This window comes from Malaya genurostris, chromosome 1 (genome assembly GCF_030247185.1).
Source record: "Malaya genurostris strain Urasoe2022 chromosome 1, Malgen_1.1, whole genome shotgun sequence".
Lineage (NCBI taxonomy): Eukaryota > Metazoa > Arthropoda > Insecta > Diptera > Culicidae > Malaya > Malaya genurostris.
The window spans coordinates 3601246-3614003 of record NC_080570.1 but is presented as its reverse complement, the minus strand read 5'-3'; the positions used below and the strand labels follow the sequence as shown (position 1 = coordinate 3614003).

Here is a 12758-nt window from a genome sequence, read left to right as displayed (position 1 = left end):
TTTGGTGACAAACAACCAGAACTATGGATTTCCGAATGTACAAGCCTGAAACAGCGCATTCTTCCGTACATTAAAGCTGGCAACGGACCTGTAGAATATTGGCTAGACTTGGCAAGCTGCCACTTCATTGGATAACTGCTACAATGGTATCGGAGCTACGGAATAAATTTCTTCGAAAAGGACATCCCAATTGAGAGATGTCAAACAGAAGTTGAAAAACAGGTGAAAAGATGGCTCGGGATGTGACTCATTTTCTCTGTGGTGAAAAAATGGTCGCTCAAATTTGTCAATAAAGTGTCCAAAATATGATAAGTGGTATTCGAAGATATTCTTGTTTACTGCTTGTATGCGTTCATCGTAATTAGGCCTGGAAAGTTTTAACAGCAATTTGTTTCAAAATTTTTCCTCTTTCAGTGCTGGAAATTTCATTACGAAAAAGCGCGGTTTGAGAAACGAACGCTAATTCCATATATTTACTTCAACCGAAACCTAATTCTAGATATTTAGCTAGAAAATTCGCCTTTTATACTAACCATCGGAAAGATCACAGCTAGCATCGAAGTGGAGTTAATAATCGGAAGCTGGAAGGAGTTGAACACAATGTCAGCCAAAATTCCGTCACAGCTGCCGTCTGCGTAAATGAATTCGATTTTTAGGCCAGTAAATAACCCAACAGGATACTCAAACAGAATCGAAGGGCCCAAGTGACATGACCAAAAGTCGTACAATGAGTTTCTTACGAAATCCGAGGAAGGTATCATCGTGGATAACAACGTTAAGCGTCAACGTTAAACTTCCGAACGTAAATTATTGGGTCGAGCTGATGTCCCAAGAAACTTTAAATTCGATTTTGTCCTCTAAATTCGTAAGAAAGTTTATGATCTGGGAAGGTATTTGCAACTGCGGAGAAAAAACAGGTTATGAGTTTCCAAATGTACAAGCAGAAGTTCCTGAAAAAAGTGTGTTTTTCTGTACGGCTTGTAAATTTTAGGTCGATTTGGCATATTGTCACTACAGCGACATTTCATCGAAAAGGACATCAATCCACCAAACTGCACATAATTCCGCCCAATTGAGAAATAAGGACAATCGTCAAATAGAAGTTGAACAGTGAAAAGGTGACCCGAGATGATGAAGTGGTGGAACAAAATGGCCAAATTATTCAATAGAGTGTTCAAAATATAATATGTAGTATTCGAAGAAAAGTTTTAGATTTCAACGAAACCAAATCGGGATTTACTGTCTTAGAAATGCACGAGGCAACGAGATCTGGTTTTATCCTGAAATTTTTTTAAAGTAAACTCTCGATTTTTTTTCGAAAAAATATTTTTTGAAATTTTACTAAATTTCGACATTCACACTGAAAAAAAAGTTCGATTTCAGAAAGTTCCACATTAGTTTTTTTTCGAAAAAAATTATTTCGGAAAGTTATGCGATATTTCTGTTTTGTCTTAGAAACGCACGAAGCATCGAGATCTAGTGTTCTCCAGGAATATTTTTAAGTCAACTCTTTGACAGTACATTTATTTCACTAAATCTCGACGATTAACGCATTTCTGAGACATTTGGAATCGATTTTTTTCAAGAAATGTTTTTATAAATTACACCAGATTTCTTCGTTTCGTGAATTTGTGAGACATTTAGAATAAAAAATAAAAAATTAACAGTTTTGCGGTTTTTTACGCGGATTTCTAGAGGTTTCGCGATTTTTTTAACAATTCATGTTCTAGATACTCTTACTTGATAGAAAAAGTATCATCGGTACAAAAAAGAAACATTTTCCCCCCACAAAACTACATCCCTGACAACCGGCGCACATACACGTGAAAAGAGCAGATTCGAGCAGATTCTATCAACATCAGCCGAAATGTTTTAACTGGTATTTTTATTCGTTTGCAAGCGAGCGTTAAACATGAGGGACAGGTAGAAGAAGATAAAGAAACGTGGTAAACAGCTCAATAGAAAACTGCGAACCGGCGAACGATCGAAAACCGCCAAGCAAGAAACCTCGCGAAATTTTGCAAATGATCAACCAACGGAAATACAGATTTGATACACTTTTATGACCCGACCGTCACCCCAACGATTGAGGTTTGAGGGCCGGCGATGGATGGATGCAGGGAGAGTGTGAAGACTGCAGTCGCGGTGCAGTCAAGCGTTCCCAGGTTGAAACAATGTCGGGGCATGCTATTTGACTAGCGCCAACTTTGATGATTAGTAGGCTGTGAAATTGACTAGTACCGGTCGGGTCCGCCATAACACCAATACAACGACCCCCTCGGTTGAGAGTGGCATGATGTTGCGGTTTTTTTTCATTCAACCACAAGCAGAGTACTTCTGGCAGAAACTGAAATCAGTCGGTAAACAGATAAGACAAATTATCTGTACGGAGGACTAACATGGAACGGTGACGGTGCGACAAACATGGCAAGATAGGAAAAATGCCAGTCATTCTAAGTTTGGATTTTTACTATCATCAAAACTATTGCGAAATGGGTATGACTAACCTACCTGTTTCCGCACTGTGACTAAACCCCACCACTACTCCGTGGTCATCTACGGTAATGGAAGTGTCATTAGCCGTAGTGCGCGGATAAAGTTTCATGTTACTGTTGACTAACCGCAACGGAAAGCGACCTTGCTGTTGTGGAATAATTCATGATGGCACCTGTCAGTACATACGAACTGACCTAGAGTAACTTATGTTCGGAATTGAAATGTGTGTGTGTGTGTATTTTGAACCGTATGTTTTATCTAACCGTTTCCCATGAAGTATCTACTTCCCAAACACATGACATTAACCACATGAGATTGCGTGCGATGGTGGTTTTTAGACGATAAAATATTCAGCATAGATGTACTGCACCGGTAATTTCTGGTCCTGTGAGTAGAGGTATCATCATGAGATTGAATATTTATATATTCAGAGTCTCGCTACAATGGATTTTACTCTAAAAAAATAAATAATACTCGTCTAATACTGGTTGGTTGAAATGGTGTCAGGAGCTACAAAAACTGAAAGAGTTAATTGAATGTTTGTCACGCGATGAAAGTTAAGATAGAATATCAAGACCACTGTTACGGCAAACGTGTCATTTGAGCCAATTAATTTAAACTTAGTGAAATATTGGAGTGCACTATTTCAAATAGATTTTAGAGTACCAAGCAAATAACCTTGCTAATGTTCGACAAATCTCAACAGTTGTGAAAGTAATAAAGGCAGTGATAATTTCAGTCAAGATTCCACCCGGGGAACTAAAATTTGCCAGTCATAAACGAGTGTGACAAGCTTATCCTCACTTTCTAAAGCTCTAAGTTAATTTAAGTGACAATCATTCCATTGTTTGTAACAGAAGATAACAAGTTAATGATTTTAACTTTTCTTAATAATTGTGACATAAGTACTGGATGGCAAACAGCGTTATCTTCCACTTGACGAAACTGTGACCGATAACACAATAAAACCCCAGCTAACTTATTATATTCCCCATTAAAGAATTACGCAACCAAGAACAGGATTTTCAAAAGTTGGCTCCACGAAATGGATTTATCTGAATGACTGGCAAGCAAATCTGCTTCATAATAGGAAATAATAAAAAACCGAAGTAGGAAGTGTCCATGATAGTTTCACACTTGTTGCCACTGGTGACTGAGGAAATTTCTTCGTTCCCATAAGCTTAAAAACCACAATTTTTATATTCATTTCCAAAATGCTTTAATACGGGTTTTCGGTGTACTACCTCGGATGCATTCCTTGTCCGGTAGCAATTCAATTGGAACAACCTGTTTTATTCCACCTAGTGGAGTAATGGTGCCTTTCTCATTACCTTTTCTCGAAAAAGTCGAAGTTGGATCTGGATAAAATTCAACTTCATTTATTTATTTATGCTTTTGATGCTTCTTCTGTGTCCGATCCTTCGTTTTCTTCACCGCCTGTATGAAATCGAACACCACACACAGCGTGCTTCGTTCGTAAAGGCGGCGTTGTGTTTTCTTCTTCCGTACCACCGTATGTACGTACCGATGCGCTTTATAAGACGGGTTTGGACACTCATAACCTTGTAATTCTGAGACCGGAGGTCATATCCGGATGAAATTCAGGAGTTAGAGTTTCTGAATACGATCGGCCGTTAACTGACAAGGCCTTTTGATTGGAACTGATTTAAAACCCCAAGGAATCCTTTTTTTTCAAGTTTTGCGTCACTGTATAACTACCTAATATGTTCAATACTCTTTGTAATGTAATGGATACGACCAGATGAAATTCAGAAGTTTTGAATAACACCATTCATTTGAATATAAGTTTATAAAAATCGGTCATGCCATCTTTAAGAAAAGTGAGTTTGAAAAATTGGATTATAAAACCTGAATATGAGTGTAATTTTGGGACAATCGATTCAGCCTTCTCTGAGAAAAATTAGAACATATTTTCATTATTTTTTCGCACATTTTACCCCATAACTTCGGAACTGGAACAATATTCGGGAATTTTGTATAGGACCACAAGGCCTTTCATTTAAGTCTAAGTTTTTGAAATTCGGTTTAGCCATATCCGAGAAAACTGAGTCAAATGGTATAATGAAAGAGAGTTGCGAGACGCACTTGTGTATTAAGCATCGGAAAATCTGCGATGCTTAAGAGATACGCATGATTTTGTAAATGAGCAATCTGCTAGTTAGTGAATTGCTCATCAGATCGGAAGTTTTACATATTGTACAACTTTTTGAATCATTGACCGAATATCTCAATCCATTCGGGACGGATCTAACTGTAAGCCAATTAGGCCAAGTATTTTATCTCAATAATATTATTCAAACACAACAACCTGTATTTGAAAATGTCTTAGAAAATCATAATATCTTGTTCCATACAGGCAAAGACATTTTTAGTATAAATATTGTTTGCAAGTTGCTTTTCAGTATCAATCGTCTGTAAATCGTAGTCTCTTTTTAAGAAACGAGTTGTTTCAGTAAATCGTATATTTTTTAAGGGTTCAGGTAGCGCATGAGTACCGGTTTGTGTTAACTGCAAATAACTGCTTTCTTATGTTTCCGGTTCGTCTTCGATGTATCAATGCATTAGCAGTTTATGTTCGACAGTTAACGTTACCGAAACATTCAATACAAACCGCAAATCAGACATAAAGCTTATACTATTTGCAAAACACTTTTTGCACTGAAGTGGCAAAAGATTGTAAATTGGCCAAATGTATTCGTCATTTAATCACATTCTCTACTGTTTAAAATTTCAATATTGAAACGGCACTGTTATCATATTTGTCGTTCGGAATTCAACTATAAGAGTAATAACAAATGAAGCCAGTTTTATGCCATTCAGAAGCGTTTTCGTCATCCGTTTTTGAAATTTTAAGTTTGGCTAATGTTTAAAAGCTATCTAGTTTTTTCTTGTTCCAGCTTTGTTTAATCATAGGTTAAAAAAAACCATGAACAGACAACCCTTATTGTGTTTACAGTAAACGAAACTCTGAAATTTTTATGAAACACTGTCATAGTAACTCATATGACTGTAATATGTGAACAGGAAATCTCACAGAAAGAAATTAGAGATTATGTTATGTCATATATCTTTATCGAGCGAACGATAGGAATGAAAATAGAGAAAATATTGCTTACTTGCGATGTAGGAGAATAAATCTAACTCGACCATGAACAATTTAAATGTTCTGTTCAATCAAATTGTCTTTTGAGATGTGCTAAATCGAAATGGTAGAACAGTTCCAGTAATTCGAGAAGGTTTTATAAGTTGGAGTACTGACTCTAAAGAGAACATTTTCTTGCTCTCGCCATCCCATCTAATCATCCGGCTATTCTCAATCTGTCTTTTGTTTGGTATTGACTAAAAGTTAAGCTAAGCTAATGATAACTTCACGCCATAACGAATCATATGAATCTTCGGGAGTTCTGCGGCCCGGCAGCTTCTACTTCAAATCTCAACCAATTTAAGTAAAAGTAATTCATTTTTTGTAGTTTTATGAAATTTAACAAATTGAATGCCCAAATGGGAAAGATATTAAAACAATATGATTAAATGTAAGCGAAAAAATCAAAACATTAAAAAATTTATACCTTGGGAAGAACTTGAATCTGGAAACATTCTCCGGTCTGTGCAACTGCTCTACCGATTGAACTACTCTGAAGATACGAGATAACATTTTTCAAGGTAAACTCGACTTCAAGGCAGTTTTTACTAGTAATTCGCAGCAATTATGTTTTGAACTAAATTCATGTACTGAGTTCTTGATCTGGAAGCCGAACCGGAATTTTGCAACAGAACTCTATGCCTATCCCACTTTTCAAATTTGATTCTTGCTCCAGAATTCAGTCCTGGTCCAAAATTTAGGTTCTGGAGTAGATATATAAATGATGGGAAAATGAAATTCAACAGTTATAAACATCGGAAGAATTCCGCAAATTGGTTTGTTCTAGAATCATTAAATAATACTCCCTAAGGATTATAAGTTTTCCTCTATTGAGTAAGTAAATTCACAAGAAAACTACAAGAAAAGGCATAGGAAGTACAGATTGTACCGGAATGACCACATAAGGTACAGAAACAAATAAAGAGTAAACTGGAACAGGTACACACAGTACATGAAGTACTTTGTGTACCTGTTCCAGTTTACTCTATATTTGTGACTGTGCCTTCTGTGGTCATTCCGGTACAATCTGTACTTTCTGTGCCGGTTCCTGCACTCGTTGCACAAGTGCATAAAATTCAGATACAAGCACATAAAGTACAGATGCAAGTGCAGAAAATACAGGAACAAGTACAGAACCAAGTTTAAAGTTTAAAAGCAACTGGCAAATGTTATCGAGGCGCAATAATTTTGACTGGCAAATTCAAAGGTGAAAAAGCTTTTATTACACGTATTCGCAATGATCACCACTGTTATGTCATTTGAATTTGAACATCAATTTTCCATCCGTTCGGGTTTCCTGTTACCGTCAACAAAGCTTGGGAGTTTTTGATTGAGAAACACTATCATAGAGCATTTTAATAATTTTTTTCAATAGTCATTAAAATTGATGATAGAAAGAAGTTCTAATCTAACATTACTACGAGACGAAGTGTGCAAGGGTCCGCTAGTATAGAATATATAGAAATCAATTAAATTGATCAGACGTTGAAATCCTTGAAATATTGTTTTTATTGGAAATATGAAATAAATATGCAACCCAAAAATAATTAGTAGCGAGATACATACAAAAATACATAGAGAAAACCTCGTTTGAAACCAGGTACGTACCCGGAGCGGGGGCCGCTCCAGAAATCAGAAACAGAAACAAAACAATGTTTGATACGAAGCGAACAGTGTCAAAACTAAATAATATAATAACTATAATAATAAGATACTTAATTGTACTGGAAGACTGAAAAGAGAAAGTACGCAAGCTTACCATAGTTGGGCAAGGTTCTGCAAATGAGAAAGATATCCTGCCGCTGGATCTCGCACATACTTATTCAGGGATCAGGGTCATTTCGCCGAAAGCCGTTTCGCCGAAAGGGTTATTTCGCCGAATGGGTCATTTCGCCGAATCCTGAAGCCGTCTTAAAATCCTAATTGGAATTGAGAATCGTTCGGACCTAACTAAAGCAAAGAAACATAGCTTTGAGTAGGCCGGGCAAACGAGGCTGTTACAGGTTTGTAGGCAAGAGGCCGCCTCTTCCGACGGCGGGTCAGCGGCCGACTCAGCTGGCGTCACCTCGGCAGCTTTGTGCCGCCGATCCATCTTGGCTTCGGTTATGTGGCTGCGCCACATCAGTTATACAGGGGACATAACATACAGGAGACATGACCCTTTCGGCGAAACGACTTTCGGCGAAATCGCCTATTCGACGAAACGACTTTCGGCGAAACCACCTATTCGACGACTTTCGGCGAAATGACCCGCTCCCCTTATTCAGGACTAAAACGACGAACGCAAGTGCACTTTAAGTACATGTTTGGCTGGATCCATTACTATACGCCAGAGAAATAAATGATTACACGACAATGGAAAGTCGTGAAGCCGGCGCGGCACGAGTGCCTGCAAGGAAGCCCAATAAGACGGAAAGATCATTATGCCGATTATCTGGGAGCTATCTTGGACCATCTTCTCAAAATCTATTCACAAGTCTTGTTGATTTTTGTGCTCTAGAAATGGACATTCAGAAGGTCTTAGACATGTGGAATTTAAACGTTAAGAAATAAATACCTAAAATAGTGAGATTAAGGTGTCCGTAAAAAACGCTGCTAAAAAGCACACCAGAAGTTATCTACTTAAGCAACTTCAGTAACATTTTTTTTTTTCACCTGAGGGCCTCTCTCGAAACGAAATCCTGGGTACGGGCCTCTTTGAAACGTTCATGGAAATCATGCAATGCAAACATGAAGTGATGACGCTTCGATAATACATATCGTGACATTATTCCTACACGGAACGACCGAAATTTGCTCTGCGCCTAATTCGTATTTCTGTTTTTGAATTAGTTGATTTTAACAACAAAATTTCCAAAATAACTATTAAATTAGTTAAAATTGAGAATTTACTTTGCTGAAAAAAACTCTTATTTTTAGAGAATGTGTTTAGTTGGCGAATATCCTTGACACAAACCAGCAATATTTCAATCAAACACGAAATTCTCATTGACAACTAATTTTGTGACTAAAATCAGAAAATTTGTCTCTATTTTTCTTTTACCATCATTTCTGAAGGACAGCACAAAGAAAACAAAAATGAAATTGGTTTTATTAACAAGTTTATTGGCCAAAAACTCATGAGAATGATGTTTTTCGCATGTGCTATGATATATCCGCATATTTAAATTTCTTATCCGATATGTAAAAATGCCGTAAGCTCTTAGTGGAAAGTGTATTCATTCAGAATTTGTGTGCATTTAATGCGATTGTGCGTAATAATGTTTTTACGTGGCAGAGTGAAATGAGTTTCGAATGTTGCACGCTTATTGTATAAGTCAATCGAAGATTTTTGTTTCTTCCGGGCTACGCCGTCTGGTGTACTACTTGTATTCGGTTCTTGTATTCCGAGTGCTCAAAGGTTTCAGTGAGAGAGTTAATTTCGCGAAGTCGAATGAAGAAAACAGCGATTTAGAAGAAATAAATTTTAAAAGAAGTTTATGTCTTTTTCTCCAATACAACGTCGTATTTATATCTGCCAATATAGAAAAAACAAACGAGACTGAAAAATTCTTTTCGGCAGTAGTGTGCCATCTAGTGGCTAGAAGTCATTACGGTGTTAACGTTTTTTCGGTGACAGTGCGTCATATAGCTGCAAACTGCAGAAGCCAATTCAACCATTTATGTTGGTTGAAAACAACTAAAAAAAAGCCATTTCAACAAATACTTTATTATTATTAAGGGAATGAGAATTAAAAAATCTAAATTAGCAAAAGTAAGATTTTTTTAGTTGTCTCAAAAAATAACTAACTAAATCAGAAAATCAACTAATTTTTTCGCCAAAATGCTGATTTTGGTCTTACCGTGTATTTCAGGCATAGGCGTATTTCGTTAAAAATTACTAAAAAATTTATATTGGCATGATTTTCATCTCAAGCCTGGGGCATAATTTTCCTTTTCGACCTCACGATCAATTGAGAAAAACTTCTAAGGCCCAAGAATACACAGGGTGGCACACAGATTTTCGAAAAGTAGAGAAAAAATGCTACAAAATTCTTTACTAGTGAACAGTTACAGCCGTTTCCTCTTCATTTGAAACTCTAGTTACAAAATACGTTATACATTTTATATGGGAAATATAAAAAATTTCTGACAGTTTCGTTCTCATTCAAAAATTTCCAAAGTTCGAACTACGATTCTTGAATTCTTAGAAAATTTGATAGCATTAATGTTGCATATGAACAAAAAAAAATTTTTTTTCGGGTATCTACCACCTTGGCAACACTGTGCAACGTGCTAATGTTGAATTTGAAATTGGTTTCAAACATAAAACTTCAACTTTTCAAGCTCGTTGCAGGAACAATTTAAAGTTTATGAATGTGAAATTTTGTTCAACACAAGTACTTATAAATAACGTACCCATAACAAAGTGCATCAACAATGACGAAACGATCGCCTGCTCCTCCAGAACAAATGGATACACCCTACGCCTAGTTGACGCCCACGCCTCCTATGATTGGGTTCAGTTAGTCTGTCGCATCGAACATGCAATCCTGCAGTTCGAAGGTTGGAAGAGTTTACAACAAATCAAACCTAAACCATTGCTTTTGCTACTGCTGCTGCTGCTAGGCAACCGGACCAAACAATGCGTCCGCCGACACCTGGTTCTTTACCTTGTCTTCTACGAAACAGAACCACAATTGAAAAACAATATTACCCCTTCCACCTGCTGCTGCTGTTGCTGCTGGTTTTGGCTTTGTCTAGTCCATGTGCTACTTACAATGTCGCATTTTGATAATACTAATATAATACGGTCGGTCGGTTAGAACGGGGGGAGGTCACCAATCGCTCCCGCGGGGTGGTGGTTGGTGCAACATCATAGAAAGTGGGAATGTTGTGGTATTTGTTCGGCTTCTGCACCCGGTCGGCGGTCAGTATCAGTCGGGACGACTACTTGAATGTTGTGTGAACGAGTGTCCTGAAGAAAGAAAAGAACAAACAGTGGCCGAGCCTAACAACAAAAATTAGTAGGCTAGTCGAAAGTCGTATTAGGATTGGTTAACGTAGCAAACTCTCGGGAACCGAGAAATCAGAAGATAAACTGCTTCAAACTGGGGAACTGCATCGAGAGTGTTGCTGTGATTCAATCTAAATTCGCTAGGTGAGCAACCGCCGCACGTTTGATCGAAACGGGTACTTTAGTTTCCGTTTTTCAGTCGGAGCCAGATGACCCCGGTGCTGTATTATCTTCCCCCGTCGCCACCGTGCCGTTCGGTTCTGCTGCTGGCCAAACTGATCGGCATGGAGCTGGAACTAAAGACGCTGAATGTGCTCGAAGGTGAACAGTTGAGTCCGGATTTTGTGGCACTGAATCCGCAGCACACTATTCCGACCTTGGACGATCATGGCCTAGTGCTGTGGGAAAGGTGAGCTGGGTGTGGAACGGAGGTGTAAACTATTGTAAACTTTTACCAGTTTAAAAGCCGTGGTCTTGCCGAGGATATCGATTTTTTTAAAGTGCGAACATGTTTTCTCTAGTTTCAAGGCTAGAACAAAACCGACGAATATCGTATCCGGTCCCATCAGTAAGCTAATAATCGTTACAAGCACGCAAGTGGTGTTTTTTTTGTGTATCCCGAATAAATCAAATAATTTGGTGATGAATTAAGGGAGGGAACGGTTGAAAGTGTTACGTTTGAATAATTTATTACCGCCGTGGCTTGTCGAGACGGTTGAATTGGAATCCGGAGTCGGGTAACGACGAATCCAGAACAGGGCGCAATAATGATCGAAAGCCAATATCGTGCATGCTATCGAGATTACTCGTCACGTGTAACGAAAGTGAAACCGAATTAGTTTTCGATCAAAGCATAGTAAATAAAAATCGTATCAAATTACTCATGCGTTGTCTGCCACGGACACAAGGGTGGTTCTAACATTTCTTTTTCTTAAACCCTGAATTTCGAATTTGCATGATCCGAGACAAGCGTTTCTAATTTGAACTTGGAACTCGAAAATAAATTTAAAATTTCCGTAAATTCTTCAATCAAGAACACCCCAATGTTCTCCGGCAAGCATGTAAACATTCCAAATCCGTAATTCACGTGACCAGCTGGGGAACGGGCTGCGTAAAAGCATTGATGTTGATGCGTTATGAGCTGTTTGCTTCTTGTTTGCTTGCAGTCGGGTGATCCTTTCCTACCTGGTGTCGGTTTACGGCAAGGACGAATCGCTATACCCGAAAGATTTCCGTTCGCGTGCCATCGTCGACCAGCGGCTACACTTCGATCTGGGAACACTGTACCAGCGGGTTGTGGATTACTATGTGAGTGAATGAAATTGTATTTCAGATTGAAAATTCCTGTTAAAAACCGCAACACTTTTGCAGTTCCCCACTATTCTGGTTGGAGCCCACCTGGACCAAACGAAGAAGGCTAAACTGGCAGAGGCTATCGGATGGCTGGAGGCCATGCTGAAGCAGTACCAATGGGCGGCGGCCAATCATTTTACGATAGCGGATCTGGCACTGTGCGTTTCGGTGTCGCAAATCGAGGCGTTTGAGTTCGAACTGCATCCGTATCCGAAGGTGCGAGCGTGGTTAGCGAAGTGCAAGGAAGAACTGGAACCACACGGTTACAAGGTTACAAGCAGATAGCTATGTGTTCTAACAATGATACTTACCATTGCGTAAAATTTTCTAGGAAATCAATCAAACAGGAGCCGATACGTTGGCCGGTCTATTTCGATCGAAGCTTAAACAATAAACAGGTGTTGCGATGATTCCGAACGCGGTCGAAACAGGGAAGCAACGGTATAAAAGGCTGTTCTGGACTATTGAGAGATCATCATCAGTTTACCGATATTTATGTCAGGAGGTCGATATAAAGTTCAAATTCTGTAAGCAAAGTAACTAGATCAACGAACATATTTCTTTACAATTCGTGCAATGCGGGAATAGGTCATTATTGAATATATTCGAGAGAAAAAATCTGTTTCCATTCTCCTTGTGTTTTCAAAATCAAGCTTCGGTGTTGGTTTTCGTTTTCTTTACCGCGTGTATGAAATCGAACACCACACACAGCGTGCTTCGTTCGTAGAGGCGGTGTTGTGCTTTCTTCTT

At 38.4% G+C, this 12758-nt stretch overlaps 1 protein-coding gene across 1 annotated transcript; it reads left to right on the top strand.

Annotated features, from left to right (window-relative positions):
• The first annotated feature begins 10547 nt into the window (after positions 1 to 10547).
• On the top strand, positions 10548 to 12557 carry LOC131430038 (glutathione S-transferase D7). Its single transcript, XM_058594655.1, has 5 exons — positions 10548 to 10799; positions 10855 to 11064; positions 11822 to 11963; positions 12027 to 12278; positions 12340 to 12557. Exons 2-5 carry the CDS (start codon positions 10865 to 10867, stop codon positions 12400 to 12402), a joined length of 657 nt encoding a protein of 218 aa, XP_058450638.1. The 5' UTR covers positions 10548 to 10799; positions 10855 to 10864; the 3' UTR covers positions 12403 to 12557.
• Positions 12558 to 12758: the final 201 nt, after the last annotated feature.